This window comes from Lingula anatina, chromosome 4 (genome assembly GCF_051362555.1).
Source record: "Lingula anatina isolate TDL-2025a chromosome 4, LinAna3.0, whole genome shotgun sequence".
Taxonomy (NCBI): domain Eukaryota; kingdom Metazoa; phylum Brachiopoda; class Lingulata; order Lingulida; family Lingulidae; genus Lingula; species Lingula anatina.
Window position 1 is genome coordinate 28,107,851 of NC_141770.1, and position 20,524 is coordinate 28,128,374.

Consider the following 20,524-nt stretch of genomic DNA (forward strand, 5'->3'; position numbering starts at 1 on the left):
TACCAAGTTGGTCAGCCATCTTGTCTAAAATAAATAAGAAAAAAAGAATTATGAAAAATGTATGTCACAATAAGCCTAGATTGATCAAATCTATTATAACAGGTCTCATAATTAAAAAAGGATGTACATTTTCAGTCCCCATTTACTATAGATTACTAAGTAGCATTGTATTCAAAGCAGAGAGATTCTCATTTCATTCTATAGCACCTACATAAACAAACTGATTTCTATCTAAGCAAAGAACGGTGGTCCTTCAATTGAAATGCATACTAGTAAGGGTGGAACTTCAAATTCAAAGTGTCCTTGACACATCTGGTCTTTCAAATTTTCATGGATAATTACAGTGCAGCAGAATGGCTGTTTGGTTCTTTTATGGAAACTACACACCTGAGAGATAATTAACTGTCTAAGCAGACCAACATATTACACACTGATTCTTATCTGAGAGGTCTTTCATTTCGATTTGTTAAACCTCTAAGCCCTGTGGTTCATCAGAATGAAACAATGAAAGAATTAAATGCAAATTATTAAAACTTAACAAAGACAAAAAAAAAAAAAAAGAAACCCCATGTTCAGTTGCATATATTATTCCTTTTTTCAATTATTTGTTCTTCTTGAAAAGTAATCATTATACTCTGATCCTCGGTTTTCAGGATTTTCAGCTAACATAATTAGTGAAGTCATTTGTGCATTGATTATTTAACACCCCCCTCCCCAATCCGACATTCTTAATAGTAAAAATGTATTTCTGCCTAAGCATGCTGTGGAATGGACATTTAAGAATAAAACCCTAGATGTCACTCAAATCATGTAATTCACAGGCTCTTAAACTCTAATTAGTGCCTGAATACCTTTAAATTTCTTCTGCTAGTTTGTGCAATGATAGTCTTCTTATAGCAATACATGTATATATTCCTAATGTCTGTGGCATTGGCTTGTTCGAATAGAATTGCACTGTAAAATTATCAGGTAAATGTTGATAGAATAGTCCTCAATGCTTGAAAATGATATTTTCCTTGGCACTTGTTATTATTTTCTGAATCTTTTAAGTAGTTTTTTTCTTTCTTTTTTTTCACTATTGACCTAATAACCTTCAAATTTTTGCAATGTATCAAACTTATTTTTTAAGAGACACCTGCCAGATTCCCCCACCATCCCCCCATTCAAGTCTCTGACATGCTCATCTTGCAAGATGCTAAGAGAAAGGAAGAAACCTGTTCACACCTGACTGTTAATAACTGATCTGTATCTAGGTAAAGATCATGGACCTTTAAATTCCTACTTGCTAATTAGAGAAGCATTTAACGACAAACAAGTATCTATCCCTTAAGGCACAAACTGTCTTTCAACAAGCTTAGCTGAACAATTCCACTTTTAAGAGTAATCACAGCTCAGCAAAGCTTAATGTGACTACAACTCAATTTTAAATTCTATATTATCTGACGGATATTTTAGGACTACCTAAGCTATTTAGCTTCACTGGATTATAATGGATTCAATTAATAGCATTTCACCTCCTGACAAATAACCCAAATGACTGTAGAAAGGGTTCTAATAATGGAAAATTGCATTTTGTTATGCATATACCTAGAGACATCAAAATTTTATCAATTTTAGGATGCATATGAGGTAAATTTTTTGCCACAAAAGCTCACCAATTGTCTGTAAAAATTTTAAATAGTACTAAGATAATTACCACAAGACATCATTTAATACTGCCCGAAAAATGATATTTGAACAATATTTTCTGCTAGCTTGCTATGCCGATATAATCCAGGCAGATAAGTAAGTAAGATATGTACTTTATGTTAAATTTTCAGCCAAAATTTAAAATAAGGAGCAGTTAAAAGCTCCTTTATGCTGATCAAGTGATTTTTCATTTTCATGTCCAATAAATTATTCTAGTTGTATAAGAAACTAGTAGAAGTAGTTAATAAGCATTACTGAGAATCCATGTTTCACCACGCTCAATTCATATGTACCTTTAACTATGGTAATATACACAGAAAAGTACAGCTAATTTTATTAGATTTTGTTAAACTAGAATAACCTAAATAGGGAATAAAAGTAGAAAAGGGTAATAGCCCAAGAACATGTGATTTATACACAGTTAAGTATCAAACTGCCATGTCTTAAGAAACACTTAAGGGAATTCTCCTTCCAAAGTCTTAGTTGACAATCACTCTTATATTAAGGAGACAATTTTCAATTGGCCGACAACTATCTGAAATGCCCAGCCCACATGATGTGCTGCTAGCAAGGAAGAGCCCTGTTCACACCTGACTGTTAATTACTATAGTACTGATCTGTATCAAAGTAAAGATTCGGGGACTTTTGCAAAGTGAATAATTATTTGTTGTTTATGACAAGCAAGTTCCCATCTCCTAAGACTCAAATTGTCTTTTAATAAGCTTTCCTAAACAATTCCACTTTGAAGAATACAGCACAGCAGAGTCTAATCTGACTGTAACTCAAAAATTGAATGTAACCTAATATATAAGTACATTTGGGCTATCTAACTTTACTGGATTGTTATAGACTTGATTTAAAATGTCATCATTATCTGACACAAAGCTAAAATGTAAGCAGAAAAGATGCTTTTAATGTAAAAATGCATTTTATATGGCATTTATCAGTTTTAAGACATTAAAATTATTTAAATTTTATCAATGTCAATTCCTAAAAAATACACAAACCAAATGCTCCTTTTAATAAAACAATTAAAGATAATATAAATCTGATGGTAACTTAATAATGGAAAGAAAAAAGTAATATTTGCTAACACTCACTATTAAAACAATGTATCAAACTGTTTCATGCTGTTTTTTCTGAAGAGACACCTGAGAGACCTCCTACATTCAAGTCTCTGTTGACACCCACTCAAATATTGAGATGATAATTTTCAATCATCTGATAACTATCTTGCTAGATAAGCTAGTATAGACCTTTTTCATCTTTTCCGGAAATACGAAGTGCGCACGACAGGAACCGCGCGCCACAGGGGTCATGATGGTCCTCTGCTGTTTCCAGCATGGCAATGCTAGGTGTAGATGATATACAAGGTGTGCATATAAAAAGGTCGTTTGCAGCTTGCACTGCTTTCTGTCAAACTAAAAAGGTGGCTGAAGCACAGAAATGCGGAAACTGTAGGCAAGAAAACAGCTACTTGGACGGAGAATCAATCAATTAAATGTTTTTTCTCAGTTTAAATACGATGCGCTGTACAACTAGACTTCACCTAAGAGTCCGAGCCTTGGCTGCACTTTCAATAGTGATGACAAACTAAAGCCTCCGATAATAAAGATATGCAAAAGAGACTCGTTATTTTTTATATATATTAAATCAAAACAGCCAGTAGACTCGTACACAGCTTTCAAGAGTGTGGACAGGTGCGTAGGCCTACGTCTTCACAATATTACCTGTATATATGCAAGCTGTGGCGATATCACCTCATTTACCGGCAGTATCAATTCATTGCGATTTTTATGTCTTGTTTGAAGGGTGTCTTAAGAGATTTTTGAAATGATAAAATGAAAAGATTCCCTGCATTGTTTAACTCGTACCTAAAAGTGACACGCAGATTGTTCGTCGGTGAACTGATTAAATCGTTTGGTACCTGATAAGGCATATCAGGTGTTACTTGTTCAATTGTTCAGTTGGGGGGGGGGGGGGGGGGGGGGGGGGGGGGGGGGGGGGGGGGGGGGGGGGGGGGGGGGGGGGGGGGGGGGGGGGCACAACTACGACCTTTCCTCTGTAATTAAAACCTTCTAATTTATAAGTGTTAAACAGGTGAGACAGGAATTCTCGAATCTTTCCCAGACGATAATTAAAGTTTACCGTGTCTTACTCTAGTATATGCACAAAATTTACGACAGGTAAAAAATGTCAGACTTTCGGTCTGACAAGAATGAACATTTTCTCAAACTGAAACAAAACCGTCAGGCAAAAACAAAATCATAGCAACAGACCAAATTATTTGATTTTAAATGTTTTCATGCGTATTTTCATCGTTTTCAATCAAAGACAATAAAATCATTCAAATAAAGTGTTTTCCACACATTTCATACTTTTTAACTATCTAAGACAGAGTTAAATATACGTAGGCCTACTTTAATTCTAAGCATATTTGCATTACTTTAAAAATACTGTACGTTAATTGTTTTATTATTTTTATTATCCATTTTGTCTTTACCATACATGTATTATGCACGTGTAGCTTACAGAAAGGCTTCTCTGCATTAAGAATATATGCCCATTGAATTTTCCAATTCTTTTGTCATTGAGTTCAGAAATAAATAACTTTTTATTTTGCCGGTAACGCGTTCAACAAGGGCCGATGTACATTATTCTTCGTATGTCTCTGTTGATCTTGATAATATGAGCCCCATTTGTACAAATCAGTAATACGTACAGGGTGTACGGGACTGGATACATAATAATAAAAATTTTATTAACGTCTCACGTTAAAAAAAAAAAAAAATAGAACCCACCCTACTAAGGGTTATTAGAGACTAAAACCTGTGTTAGGCCTACATTTAAAATGATCACTTATCAATAAAACACACACAAAAAGGATATTACATACAAAACTTTTCAAACCTTCTCTTTGTTGTTACACAAAAAGTCGTGAAAGTTCTTGAATTTTTTGTAAGTAGAATCCCCGTGTAAAACCTCACAGCTTTTACTTTCTTTTTCCATAATCTCATACTTAAAGTCTTTTCTTTCTTTTTAGGCCCCTATTCTTCAATTTTTTCTTCAGAACTTTGTTTTTATCGCATTGTTTACCCCCGAGTTCTAGTTCGTTATATCCGTTGATTAACTAAGCATTTCTGTTTTTATTAAAGCACCGTTGATCTCCTAATATTATAATTTTTCTTCCCGCCTTCTCGCCTTCGAAATGTTCAGCGAAAACGCGGTGCCCTGCTTTTGATCCAAACCTGCTATATTTTCCTTTCTTTCTACCATATTTTTCATTCTAACGGGTTTGTTGGGAACTTATTATACCTCATGTGTCAATCTCGCTTACTGTTATTGTAGCAGCGGGACAAAAAGCACGTAAACTCAGCCATGGTTTTTAGCACCGCTGTAAGTGTTTCGACATAGCAGGGCTCCCGTACCCACAATGCAATTTCCATTTCCGGAAAAGATGAAAAAGGTCTATACGTACCTTTCACTGCACATGGTTTGCTAGTACTGCTGGGATTCATCTTCCGCGAAATAAAGACACGCGCAGCCTTGACGACTTTTCAACAATTCCACCCCAGTAAACATTAGTTGGTCTGGATGCAGGAGCAGATGTGTAGTGGTGTTGGCAGAATCTATCTTTTCTAATAGTTAGATCAAATTTAAGATTCTTGGTCCACGGGGGAGCTCTCATGAACAGCGATTATCTGACAACCGGAAATGGTCAGTGAAAACGATCAATCGTTGGTTGATGCGCGATCTGATGCATCACGGGAAATTTTGAAGAAGAAGACGGTTTGAGATTTACCGGCAGCTGATTTTAAGTTGGTGTAACCAGTTAGAAATTATGATGCGCTGATTGCAAAGCCAGGTGAGTGCAAAGATTAATCAGAACGTTTGATTCAAGATCGTAATTTACTACACTAAGAGAATTCTCATCATGCCTGCTAGTAGAAAGTAGAAAGTAAACTCGATTCTAAATACAGTACTAGTATGGTACGTGTTGGGTAGGCCATCTCTCTCTCTCTCTCTCTCTCTTCTTTTTTTCCTCTCTCTCTCTCTCTCTCTCTCTCTCTGTAACGGTACAATCAGTGTGCTAACTCCATTCTTTTTAAATTATAGAGACGTGGATTACTATTGTTTTTGACAAGGATGGAGTTGTATCAGTGGAAGACGTTTCGAAGTTTGAGAGGGAAGAAGAGTTAGAAAGGGAAGTCCCTGCTGTTGGAGAGACACTCATGGCTCCTTGGAATGGTTGCATGTATTCGGCAAAAGTGATTTACATTTAGTGGTAAGTGTATTCTCAATTAGTATAGTTTGCTTAGGTGAAATAAATTCAAAGGGCAGAAGGGTTCATACAGCACTTAAGGTACATATTAACAGAGCATCGCTGTAACATGGATTTCCAGTAACACATATAAACTACTTCTACAAATTTCTTAATTACTCAAATAAATTTAGCATGACAAGAAGGGGTAAACTGAATAAGTCACCAGATTGGTCATTAAAGAGCTTTAGACTGCTCCTTTCTTTAAATTTTTGTCCAGAAATTTAGCCTATTTTCATGACCGATTTTTTTTTTGCCCATTGATATACAGCATAGAGTGCTAGCAGAAAAATCTGTTCAAATATTTTTTCTTTCTGGAGGGGGGGGGGGGGGGGTAAATTAAACTATGCCTTTTGGTAATCCTCTAAGTTATACTAGGGGCATTCCGTGGTATTCGTTTTGCATTACGGACGGAATTTTGACACTTTAAAAATAAATTCTACAAGAACTATAATACATAAATTGTTCAAATTTGGCAGGAATATTGATTAGTGCAAGCCTAAACTTCTGACCAAAAAACTTGAAATAACATCTATTAGTTTTTGAGAAATATTGGTTATTGATCACCATTACGGACGGAAAAAAATGGACAAGAACTTTTATTAATCAACTTCAACTTCAAAACTCTGCTCTGTTTGTGGCTTTTTAAAGATAAAACTGCATTGGCATGACAATTTCATTATTCTAGTTACTAGAAATGTAAAGGGTTATTAAAAAAATTTTTTTTTGTTAGGAAATTTTTGAAGTTTAAAAAATCATGTCAGATTACGGACGGAAAATTACGGACGGAAAATTTGTCCACAGTGCAAAACTTACACAGAAGCCATTAAAAAAGTACAATTAATTATTTATTCATGGTAAAATTTAACTTTTTACTAAATATGTACATAATAGGAAGTTATTTTTGATGTCAACTCAAATATTTTTGTGAGCTATTTCAAATTAAAAAAATCAACTACAGTCTACACTTTCATGAAGAAGAGATCCCTTGTGTTCTAATATTGTCATTGTTTAAAATTCTGTGTTGAATTCTAATTCAGAATAGCTACATTTAAAAGTTCCTTTTTTTTTCATGCTAAAGTTTAAACACTGTTTTTATTCTGACACATTAAGTCCAACAGAGAATTTGTATCTCTTGCATTGGTCCATCACAGGGAATGGTACAGGTTTGATCATTTGGTCACTGGAAATCCATGCTCTGTCTTCTTGAGAAGGAAAGGCAAATAGTTTTTTTACTTGTCCTTTGCTCAGAGAAAAGTTACTTCTATATCACCACCTTCTATGAATATAATTTGACCTAAATAAATGTTCTGAGGATATAGGATAATTTCAGGTAAGTGGCATGGTGCTAGAACAAAGGCCTGGCCTCTAGTCATCTTTGATTAACTGTGGTCAGCAATTATCTTACTGCTCATCTCCCAGGTATATACAACTTGTATATGACAGGTAAGTGATCAAAAGCACATTTTATCTTCAAATTGCAATCAAAGTAACTGAAAATATCCAGGAGAAGCCATGATCATAAGTGATCCTTAAGGTGCAATTTAAATGCCACTAATTGGCAAGTGAGACAGACGTTGAAAAGTCTTGCCAGGTAAGAAAAAGCACTTTTTGACTTTAAATCCTGCATTTTTGAATAATCTTTTTTTTTTAAATAAATCTTTATAAGGGAAACAGTTCTTCTTTAGTTTTGAAATTCATAAATCAATTACTTGAGTATGCCACATGAAACCAATCAGTAGAAATGTTAAAGCCAGGTAGCTATGCCTTTCCGTCCGTAATGCTAATTTTCCGTCCGTAATGATTTTTTATTATGAAATTAATTTGTCTTCAAATATGTTAAAAAAATTTTTTTTGGGATATTTGGTAAACATAGGACTAGTATGAGGAGAATATGAAAGGAATTTTTTTTCTGTCAAGTAGTCTTTAAAAAAACTTAAAAAATAGAGCCCAAATCATTACGGACGGAAAAAATGACTTTGGATTAATGATTAATTAACTATTTTTTAAAGATTTCACTTGATTTTTTATGTGTTTACCCCAAGGACTTGCTGTAATTTATGTCTCAATTGAAAGATATTGATTAAAATTTATTTTGAGTGTTATATGCAAAAAATAAAAAATTCCGTCCGTAATGCTAATTTTCACATTTTTCAAGTTTAATGCGCTATAAAATCATGAATTCAAAAAATACAGATAAATCTTGTACAAATTATTATCCCCTGAAGTCTCTTCTTTCAGAAAATGCAACTTTTGATTGATTTTTGTACATTTGAAAATTTTATGCCCAGGACACAAATACCACGGAATGACCCACTACTTGAAACTATATGCTGGCATTTTGTTGGCTTATGTGCATGGCCAAAATTAATTCATATGCACCTTTAAACTTAGCCCCTTGAAATTACTTTTAATCTTGAAAAAAACTTGCACATTCAATCATTTCTGCCACAGGAAAAATATAATTTTAATAGTCTTGGTGGTTTTAAAAGTCAGTTTTGGTCATTTCCACAGAAAGGAGAAATATCAAAGTGCAAATACATGTGTTTTAAAAGAATGCTTTGAAAGCTATTCTCCTTTTATTTTAGATGACAGAAATGCATGTCAGAAGGAAAAGAAGGCATATGTGAAAGGTGAGTAAATGTATTTTCAGTGAGTGTCAAAGACTTCTGAACAAATCTAAGAATTAAAGTGTATCACCCTCATACTGACTTACCTCTTCTTTGTGAAACTAATATGTCTGATAATTCTATAATTATTGTTGGGTTTTTAATAGTAACACAGAAGCCAAAATGTTTCAGTGTTGCCTTGCTTCTGAATAACAGGAACACCACTTTTTTTTAGTTCAAACAACCACGCAACCTATGATGAACTGTTTATATATATAAATATATATTCTTAATGCTACACTTTTTTAGTAGAATAACATTTTATGTTTTAACTTTTTTAGATAAAAAGGACAACCAGAGCAATGGTAGTAGTGTAAGTATATTGTTAATTGACCCACAATTGCTGTTGCATATCTTTTCCACTAAATGCTGAAAAAATTGTAATTTCCTCTTTCAAATAATAAGTACATTTTACACACTTTCAGATTTAATATGTGTACAGCTTTCCCTATGCTATTCAAGGAAAAAATCAGAGCCAGCTTGTAATGCAGCAGTTGAAGAAAGTGTTTCAGTGCCTCGTGCATCATCTGTTCCCCCTCTTACTCCCACCATCTCCAACTCTGTGCCCTCTATATATCTCCCCACACCATCTCCAACCCTGTGCCCTCCATATCTCCCTACACCCATACCATATCCAACCCTGTGCCCTTCATTCCCCCCCCCCCCACCCCACACCCATACCATCTCCAACCCTGTGCCCTCCATATCTCCCCACACCCATACCATATCCATCCCTGTGCCCTCCATATCTCCCAACACCCATACCATATCCAACCCTGTGCCCTCCATATCTCCCCACACCCATACCATATCCAACCCTGTGCCCTCCATATCTCCCAACACCCATACCATATCCAACCCTGTGCCCTCCATATCTCCCCACACCCATACCATATCCAACCCTGTGCCCTTCATTCCCCCCCACCCCACACCCATACCATATCCAACCCTGTGCCCTCCATATACATGACCCCCCCTGTCTGTCTCATTTAGTTTTTTAAATGAAGTTGTGCTTTCTTTATTTATTGTTTAAATTCTCTTTCTTTCAGTGTATGGTATTAACAACTTGAAAATGGCTGGGCCAGCAATTAACCACACTATGAATGCAGAAATTCACACTGCAAAGAGGGCCTTAAAAAGGTAGGAAAAGTATTTTTAACTATGATTAGATTAACCATACCTGCTAAATTTATTTTTGTTTTAGTTAACAACATAAATTATATATATATGTGTGTGTGTGTGTGTGTGTGTGTATTTATTAAGGAAATCTACTAGAAGCTTACTTGACAAACTACCTGTGAATGCAACAAATTTTACAAGAAATGTCAAGTTTTATTTTTCTTGTCTTTCAGATGTGATATGGTGCTTGTATCACAGGCGAAATTTGGTCTGACTTCTCTAGCGGGTGAAACAACAGCGGTGATATGTTTTCCAGAGATCAACTACAACCTGCCTGATCTCTATGTTTATTTCTCTGGCTGACAGATTTGGAGTCTCCTAGGACAGCAGGGACAATCTAGCTATCGGTTCAACTGACCAAACTCACTCTGAGCTCTCATACTAAGTTCTACTCCTTATATACTCATACACACAAAATACATTACAGTGAATCATTAACAAGATTGAGATATTGAAGCCAGTTAACAGAATTAAGACATATTACTAAGGACCCAATAATTAAACTCGGACTACTTTAAAATTAGAGATGTAAATAAAGTTGTTGAATCCTCTTAAAAATTAAAGCATCCTTTATAGCTTGGTTACTGTTCTTTCCAATGAATAAAATGCATAAGCAGATTCACGTTGTATCATTATATCAGAGACATCTGAACAATCTTTACCAAATGTTGATTTGATTTGATTTAAATGTGCAAGTTTCTAAAATAAAATATTGAAAAATGTTTATGGTGTTTCTTACTGATATTCTGTGTGTGGTATTTTTTCATTCATTTGATAATTGTCTGTATGTGTTCTGCCAGCTGTACTATATGGCTAAAATACAGTAATAAAATTTTGCTACTCCATGATTTCAAATATGGCATACATGATTGAGATTTAATTTAAAAAAAAAAAGAACTGGCACAAATAAGAGCATAATCACTGGGTTAAATATCAGTTGTCAGTCTACTGCAAAAGTGGTACTGGAGAAGAATGTTTTTTTTGATTTGCTTTTTTGAGCTTTCTGGAAATTCGCGAGAACATTTCTGGAGGGTTTGCAGCAAATTTGCAAGAATGATTTTTTAAGAGTTTGCAGAGCATTCGCAAGAACAGTTCTGGAGGGTTTGCAGCAAATTTGCAAGAACTTCTAGTGAATTTGCCGAAAATTCGCAAGAACAGTTCTGGAGAGTTTGCAGCAAATTCGCAAGAACAGAAGTGGAGAGTTTGCAGCAAATTCGCATGAATGGTTCTTGAGAGTTTGCAGCAAATTTGCAAGAAACCTGTGACAGATTCCCTTTTGTCATGCTGATTAAGTTTGTGGGGAGTTTGCAGCAAATTTGCAAGAGACCTAATTTACATGGTAAATTTCCTCTTGCAAATTTGCTGCAAATTTGCAGCAACTGTTTGCAAGAAGCCTTAAATTTTGCTAAGGGAAGTGGAATGTCTGAATGTTTTCAATTAGGAAAATCTCTTCCATAATGGGGACCTGTAACAAAATCGTTAACACACCATTCAGCGGAAGCCAAGGCATTTTAATGAATAAAGTGTGTATGAACTTTTGGAACCTCATTTAGGAAAATGAGTCATGATTTCGCCATAAATGCCACAGCCTGTCCTTGGCTCTTCTTTAGTAGTGCCTTGTGTCTAGAGATGTGGTATTAAGGGGGGGGGGGGGGGGGGGGGGGGGGCTGCACTCAAATTGGGCTAAAATCACGTTTTATAGATGAAAACAATAGTAAGTCTTTAAAGAAAAATCCCCAAACCCCTCTTGTAGTACGTTGTTCAAGTGTTATTTTACCATTAAAAGCATGTTTATAGCTGTCCAGGTGCCTGAGTAAATAAGAAAACCAAAACTGAAAATGATGTTTTTGCCCCCAAAATCCCAATATTACGTCACACGAATTGGAGCTGGCTGAGGTTGAAGGATTGCATCAAAGATTGAAGGATTGCAGTATTGAATCAAAGCTGAAGAAAACGCTATTTGGACACTGCCGATAATGATCATTAAAAGAAAACCATCATACTTATGATGCTCAAACTTACAGAAAAGAAGTATAGGGCTACAATATAGAGCCTGAGTTGAAAAACCAGTTTGACTGCATTCTCTTCTTGAAGCAGTGCAGTTTTTTTATGAAAAAATTATTTATTGTAGACGACGTTACGCATACAATCACTGAATCATTTATTGTCTTATAGATAGCACAATTTGTTACAGTTTCGTTATCACATTGAACACCTTATCTCGTTTGTCCGTTGTGTACGTTGGACTCTTGTACAAATATTATATGCTATCTAGGGTGACCGATCGGTATGGTTGCTACATATGTACTGAATTCTCTATATATCTCAACACACAAACACACACCCATAATCACGTGACTGATTAGTGTTCGTATTACAAAGAGTTACCACAAGGTCATGTGACTTGGCGCACTAACATTCCCGGCTCCTTAACGCAAACTAATTTAACTTAATTACGTTAGTGCACAGTTAAATTACAATATCCTATGAAAATAAACTGAACAACCGTTATGCCTTAACTCTAAAGATGCATTAATATGCCTAAACCTTAAATCATTACTACTCTTAAATCTTTTACTTAACAGTCACCGTTACTTAACACCAAAATAGAAAATGTCATAAGTCTACATTTAAATGCAGATATAACTGATGGTTAACAATCTTTGTCATTTGCGACCAGTAAAATAAGTTTGTTCACTGTCCTACTTAAGTTGGAATTTTGTGTTTTAATAGTACAGTACGCACTAGTCCATTGTTGTCCATCTCTACATCCTCAGCACGACCCATCGGCCATACATTTCGGGCCACGTTATCATCTTTTATGATAACTACATCTCCGACTTTGAGATTTCTTTGCTGTTTATTCCATTTGTGACGCGTTTGAAGGTTCAGCAGGTATTCTTTGCGCCATCTGGACCAAAATACATTCGAAAGATACTGAACTTTTCGCCATCTCTTTCGCAGATATAAATCATGTTGCTGAAATACGCCTGGTGGGGGTACGTTAACATGTGATCTCGCAGTCAAAATGTGGTTTGGCGTTAGAGGCTCTGCATCGTCTGGATCTGAGGATATGCTGGTTATTGGCCGAGAATTCATTATTGCTTCCACTTCACACAGAAATGTATGCAAGCAATCAGTGTCCATACAAGTTCCATATTCATGCAACAAACCAGATAATACTTTCCTAACTGAACGAATCATACGCTCCAACGATCCGCCCATATTACTTGCCGTAGGCGGATTGAAATGCCAGTCAACTCCAGCTTTGCACATATCGTTGTGAATGATGCCATGATTCATGTCTTCAATTGCCTGCTGAAGTTCTTTGTGAGCACCTCTGAAGTTGGTTCCGTTATCACTCCATAGTTCTATAACGTTCCCCCGACGTGCAATAAAACGCCGCAAAACATTTATAAATGTGTCCGTTTCAAGATTGATCGCTACCTCCAAATGTACGGCTCGACTTGCTAAACACGTAAAAAGGACGCCATAGCGTTTTACTTCTTTCCGACCCTCTTTGATAATAAATGGTCCAAAATAATCGACTCCAGAACGGTTAAATAGAGGCATTGTATCATCAACTCTGCAAACTGGTAGATTGGACATTTTTTGCTCTTGTGTTACACCTCTGGTACGGCGACAGATAACACACGTTGACAACACTGAACGCACTGACGCATTACCTTTTATGACCCAGTACTTGTTGCGGAGACTGGCGAGCACATGATTACGGCCTGCATGTCCGAGGGTTGCGTGTGCCTCACGAATCACTAGTGTTGTCACATGGCATTTGCGAGGTAAAATGATCGGATGCTTGGTATGCTCTGGTATATTTGCACGAGCTAGCCTCCCTCCTACTCTCAAAACACCATCCTCCAAGAAAGGATCCAACTTATAGAGACTACTAGATCGTGGAAGTAACTTTACCCGGCTCCGTGTTGATCCCGATTCTGCCATAGAAAGCTGGGTCACTTCAGCATTGTAAATTCCCTTGTGTAACCACCGTACGATTTTGAGCTCTGCTTCTTCAATGTCTCTGACACCAATTGTTGAAGAAAACGCCGTTAACCTTGACTGGGATTTCAACTGAAGATACCGTAACATCTTTGTATAAACAGCAACGGCCTTCCTCAGCTTATACCAACTGGAAAAGTGATGAACTAATCGAGAAAACGGTTCCTCAGGGTCTTCCCTTACAGTGACAGATGTATAGAAACCACAATGCTGAAACACATCACTTGCTCTGTCATCCTGCAATTGTAGATTATCGTTGCTATCGATGACATTCAGTGGCCAGGTATCCTCATCACCTTGTAAGAATTCTGGACCTTGTAACCACCTTGAACTTGAAAGCAGTTGCTCAACAGAAATACCTCGTGAAGCTTCATCCGCCGTATTTTTTGAGGATGGGACGTACCTCCACTGCTCAACTTCAGAAAAATCTCGTATAAACTGCACCCTGTTCGCAACATAAATTGGAAATCGCTTGGTCTCACTGCGTATGAAACGAAGAACCGTAACCGAATCTGTATGAAAATAAACATTCAGGCTCTGATCAAGTTCTCGTTGAATCAATTTAGCTATGCGCACTGACGTCACTGCTGCTGTGAGCTCAAGTCTAGGAATTGTCGTGGCCTTGATTGGTGCCAGTCTAGCTTTGCCTGCAACAAAAGCTACGGAGACTTTTCCCGACTGATCCTTGCTCCGCAAGTATGCAACTGACCCATATCCGGTTGAACTAGCGTCAGAAAAAACGTGCAGCTGTACCTCATCAGAAGCATGCGTTGACTTAAAGCAGCGGTGACGTCAGAATTCAGTACATATGTAGCAACCATACCGATCGGTCACCCTAGATAGCATATAATATTTGTACTTATATTGTAGACGACGTTACGCATACAATCACTGAGGTATCCAAATTTTCACACATTTCTTTGTGTGGCGCCAGCTGAAAGATCGCCGTTTAAGTCCTCGTTTAAAAGCTTTCAGATATCATATATTTAAGAAACATATGTTGGGCCCTGTGACTATTTCATACTTAAATTTGTGATATTTATTTAGGGTAACAATTATTATACTTTGGACAAAGTGCCCTCCACCTGGATAGACGGTGCTGAGTCATTTTAATGATAAAAATAGACCAAAACTTCTTATTTCCAGGGCATATGTCTCTCAACTAAAAATCTCAACTAAAAAAAAGGTACAGCGATTTGTATTATATTCATAGATCGATAGAACTATCCTATATATGTTGATGTTCATGACAATTAAGCTCATGAGTTTACTCCCCGCTGTGTCAGGTGAGCTTAGGTATTATGGTGAGGGTAGGGTCTCAAAGTGATTTGGGGGAGGGTTGAGAAAAATCATAAAACAGCTTGATTGTGATGTTAGATGTTTGTTCTAATCAAATATGCACTAATGTCAAGCGTTATATCATTAAAAAAATTATTCTCATGTATATGTGTACCATATTTCAAGGACAGTGGTCAACTTTGGGCAAAACCAGTGCAAATAGTGTACTCCCCATATTGTTTCCATTTTACTTCACAGAGGTTCAAAAGTTCTTAGGACACAAATTCACACCGATTTTCATTAACATCTGTTGAATCCTACCTTGACACTATAAAGGTAAATTCAAATGTTGTCATAGTCAATGCACAATTCAAATTAAGTTGAAGGGACCTGTTTTTCCAAGAAGAATTTAAATGGATGTCTTCCATATTTGGAATTCTAGAGGCAGTGATAAATAGTCCACTGGTGTCTAATACGGCCCCTTCAAATGTTAACAAAGTTGATCAACAATTCAAACTAAGTAGAAGCTAGGAACCTGTTTTTTTTCCAAGAAGAATTAAAACGGATGTATTCAATACAAGTATCTCCAGAAGAAGTACTAAATAGTCCACTGACGTCTACCACGTTTACTTCAGCAGGCCTAAAAACACCGTAGAGGAGGAATTTTCCTATTTTGTGATTCAGTAAGTAAAATGAGTTGCGTGTAACAAGATGAACGTATGATGTATAGAACAATGTAATTATCTCAACTTCAGATCCAATTTTGATTTCAATGTTTTGCATCATTTTATGATGCCAATGTTTTATAATTATAATATAACTTACTAAAAGAAAAATATGTTTAAATACGCAGATATTTAAGAGCAGTACCTTGCTTGTGTGTACATTTACAGGATTGTGAATTAAAACGAGAAAACGGCCATTAAAGGAGAACATTAAGTTTCATTTAATATAACAAGACAAGTCACGCGTAATAATTAGTGTGGAAGCGTTGTTAGTTTAAGTACAACCTAACCTAATGGACATTAAGAAAAACATTTACAAATGTAAAATGTAAGTTTGACAACAAATTTAAGATGAAAACTCTATTTTGATGAAACACTAAGGTTTTAAAGTCATTGGCATTGGAGGGGCTGGATCTGGTTCGCAAATAACAACCCTACTGTTGGATTGGCTGTAGCATTATGAAGTAGCATTATCATAATGAAGTAGCATTATCATGAGAACAGTATCATTGCCCACTTGTTGGTTCCTGGCGGTGAACACCGGTGTCAAGCAACGCAGAGTCCTACCATTCTAGGGTCCGGCGGACCCGGTGTTTTAAAACTGAGAGTCCGGCGGACTCCTTGTCTCGAAATAACGGATCCCGGACTCTATGTTCTGAAATGTAGAGTCCCCTTAGACACTCTATTTCAGTACAGAAAGTCATAGGACCCTACGTTTTATTACTGACAGTCCGCACTGAGGAGTAAAAATTAAAAATATTATTCTTATAACATGCAATTTGAATATGATTTTGAACATGATGAAGAAAGATATGGAGTGAAAAACTATGAAGGTTAAAGGTTAAATAAGCATGATTACTCTCCGTAAATAATTAAAACGTACTATAAATTTGTATTATTGGCATTTCATAAACTTTAATTGGCTCTATTTAGCCTATAAATGCAATTTTAAAAGTCAGGAAAATATTTAATTGAATTCTTCATATTTATAGCAAATCCAACAAAACACTAGCTGTTGTTTTCCCATTATTATTTTTTTCAAAAAGTAAATGAAAAGTGGGGATAATTAAATGAAAAGGGTAATAACTTTGCATTCTTGTGCCCGTGGGATTTTGACTCCCCTTGGTTACGAATAAAAATGAATATTTTTCCTGATTTTTTACCACCAAATATTTTAACATCGACTTTTCAAATATTTTCATTATATTATTCATACGGTATACTAAAAGGAATGTTGATGTTGAAATGATCACCAACTATCAAATAAATAGCTCTTTCATAGGGGAGTCATTGGGTGGTAAAATACATACTTTTAATTTGGTTTTCATGAAAAAATTCACCTGCAAACTAACAAAGTGTCAATATTTCCTCCATTATGCATACTTCAAGATAAAAGTCTTATATTCAAATAAAATAACAATTATTGAGTTTTGTGGGGGTGGGGGTAAAAATTTATCTTGGGGGAGTCTGATTTTCATTATGAAATTTTGACTGGGGAGTCTGATTTTTATTATGGGGATCAAGTCACCTTTTAGGGGAGTCAATTTTCATGGTACACCTACCATGTTGAAAATAAAGCAGTATTGCTTGAAAATCCATGATGACAGTGTAGGGCATCGCGAGCAGCTAGCCATTTTATATCTTGAGAACCATGAAATACATTCCTTTTGGGTTGATTCAATTTATATATAGGTCATTTATTTTATTTGAATATAAGTTATTTAAACTGTAAAAAAAATTAAATGAGTATATTTTCAATGACATTTAATAATAAATGAATTCCGTCCGTTTCAAGAAAACATATTTTGCACAGCTTAACACTGATGCACTGTATAACGCTTGCTGCCACACACTTCAGTGGTAGTCATTGTAAGTCAGGCGTATAGTTTAAAGAAAAGAAAAGTTTTGCACAGCTAAGCATAGCTGCATTGTGTATGACTAGCTTACACATATTTATGAGTGGTAGTCAAATAAGTCACGCATATAGGGGGCCTAGTCCAAACAATCACAAGGCAATGGAATATCTGTGAAAAACCTTCAATGAAAAAGAAATGAAATGTAATGTACAGTGTGTATAAAACATTTTACTGCGAAATGACACACAATGAGGTTACAATTAGTTAAATATTTTACTTTAATTATAAGTGATAATTGATAATTATAAGTGATAATTTTAAGTGGAAAATAAGAGTAAGAAATAGGAGGTACACGAAATTCAAATCCATTGGGGGACTCGAACCGATGTCTGGTAGACTGCCACATTCATCCCGTAGTAGGCTCTCCGCCCGTGTCGATCTCCACTACACCACCAAGTCGTTGTGCCTCCGTTTTGTTATATTATATTTAACTTGCATAAAAGGTTTGCTTTATTATAATACTATTATGCCCAGATTGTGAATATAAAGAGTTTTTACTGAATGTCGACTGTTCTACAGTAGGACCCTAGTTTTCAGACCCTGTGTGATATACACTTTTTCTGTATGACGGGCAGACTCGGTGTTTCCTGATAGCTATGAAACGTAGGGTCCGGTTAAATACAGGGTCCTAGTGACCCTGTATACTACATGTATACCTAATTACCATGATACAGAGTCCGAGACCCGTTATTTCAGAAACCAGCTGTCCGTAGGACCCCTGGTTTCTGAAATAATAGGCCCAGGACTTTCTGTCATGGGGGACCTTCTGGTACATGACACCGGTCTCCTTACAGTAACCCTGCTAATATAAAGGCGATTGTGCAGAGGTCGCCTGACGATAAACTCTGAAGCATGGTTGCCCTTTCTTGTAAAATGTTGAAGTCAAGTCCCTAAATGTCATGAAGTGTTTTCTGCATGGAAGGTGCATGTTGAGTGTGGTTTCCTAGACATTATTGGTGTTAGAGTATTTCAATGACCACGTTAGGAAAGACTGTTTTACAGGTATTACTTACATCTCCAATTTACACGATGATCAGTAGCCTGTTTGTTATGCAATGACATACATGGGTACCCTTGCCGGAGTGTAGATTAACGCGGCAGGGATGACCCTTTTGGCTAGGGGAGTATATACATCAACTACGCCATAGTTAATAACTTTCACAGGGAACTGATTTTACAAATATTTGACATTGCCTTATTCTCATTTTCAGTTTTGTATTCCGATTTTCTTTTCTTTCTTTTTAAATCCATCTTCTCGTAATACTAGTATACATCAGTATCAATGATTTATTTATTTTTTATCATTTATGTGCTATATATGTACATGTAATAATAATTTGTTTCCTCTTTTCTTTCAGGCTTCCAAATGTACCAAATGACAAGTAAGGGCACTATGATCTTTGGTGGATCCCTGCTGTTAACGCTGATTGCTGTCTGTTCAGGGCAACAAGCAAGTAAGCATGACCAAAAATTCAATTTAGACAAACTAAGAAAATGATGAACCTGAGTTGTTTTTTTTAATTTCCTCGACAATCTATACTTGGTTTGACACAGGGTTATGAAAGACAAATGGATGACAGTTAATTACTGGGCGGTCTTCCTATAAAAGTAATGGGCCATGACAGTGGGCGCTAAAGTCAGCAAAAGGTGCAAAGGTGGACATTTTAGCCCTGTTGTCAGTATTCCTGTGGTGAACTTTTGTTCTAAAATCTCCACTCAAAATGTGAAGAAGGCACATAGTTGGCACGGCATCTGTGTCACTCAGCCTCTGATGGCCGATAGACCATCGAAGTATGTAAATATGACAATATTATATTTTTACTAGTGTTATCAACCAAAATAATGAAACTTTTTAATCGCCACGTATGGTTCTATTTCTGTTTTAATGGAAATGTAATGTTAGTAAGTGACAGCATGCAGTGAATAAGAGTGGGGAGTGTTTAGTAGTGTAACTTAAGTTGATTGACATGCTCTTATGGTATTTATACAACTGCGCTTAGTGTAAAAAGAGAAAAGGCCGCTACAGATTGCATGAGGTAGAAATAGAAATGAAGGAAGTGGCGCGGGTAATAACTGGACAGTAGTTCAATAAATAATAAGAAAGATAATATCTGAGTTGTATTTGCTACCTCGCGTAACATGACGAAGACAAGCCAATAGCTTCGTCACAGAAATACAAAAATACATAAATCACTTTAAATTGACCTTCTCTGAGTCAAGTGATACGTTTCATAATATATGTTTTGTGTGAACATGATAAGTTAAACTATATTAAAATAAATTGCTCTTGAAGTGAAACATGCTATCTAAACCAAATAATTATAAAACATTTACTTGCAGTTGATGTGAGATTGGTGGGCGGTGCTCGCGGAAGTGAAGGAAGAGTTGAGGTGTTCTATAAGGGCAAATGGCGCAATGTCTGTGATAACGGCTGGGATGGCAACGATGCTAGAGTGGTCTGCAGAATGCTTGGTTACAAGTAAGCACATCGTTCATTTTAAGTTTCATTAGCTACTCATTTTAATCATATATCTCATCCAAAAAAAAAAAAAAAAAGCTTACTAAAACTAATTTGCTGTCACTTACAAATTCTAGCCCCAATGATGCCGTTTCCTTTTCCCGCGCTCATTTCGGCCAAGGTGCTGGTTCCATTCTTATGAATAACGTTGCCTGCTCTGGAAGTGAGACCTCTATAAAAGATTGTAAACACGGAGGTTGGCGGACACATAA

General features: G+C 36.1%; 1 protein-coding gene and 1 long non-coding RNA gene across 5 annotated transcripts; both read left to right on the plus strand.

Annotated features, from left to right (window-relative positions):
• Window positions 1-5,410: 5,410 nt before the first annotated feature.
• LOC147762705 (uncharacterized) lies at window positions 5,411-10,580 on the plus strand. Of its 4 annotated transcripts, none has more exons than XR_015334169.1 (6): window positions 5,411-5,554; window positions 5,806-5,974; window positions 8,599-8,643; window positions 8,961-8,992; window positions 9,729-9,819; window positions 10,032-10,580. It is a non-coding gene; the product is annotated as an uncharacterized LOC147762705 (long non-coding RNA). The 4 variants fall into 4 exon arrangements; XR_015334170.1 differs by having other exon boundaries at window positions 5,419-5,554; window positions 5,835-5,974; XR_015334171.1 differs by lacking the exons at window positions 8,599-8,643; window positions 8,961-8,992.
• A 4,972-nt stretch (window positions 10,581-15,552) lies between these two features.
• On the plus strand, window positions 15,553-20,350 carry LOC147762706 (galectin-3-binding protein-like). The gene is made up of 3 exons (XM_087012210.1): window positions 15,553-15,836; window positions 19,153-19,248; window positions 20,135-20,350. The coding sequence occupies exons 2-3, from the start codon at window positions 19,161-19,163 to the stop codon at window positions 20,275-20,277; spliced, it is 231 nt and encodes a 76-aa protein (XP_086868336.1). The 5' UTR covers window positions 15,553-15,836; window positions 19,153-19,160; the 3' UTR covers window positions 20,278-20,350.
• The last annotated feature ends 174 nt before the right edge of the window (window positions 20,351-20,524 follow it).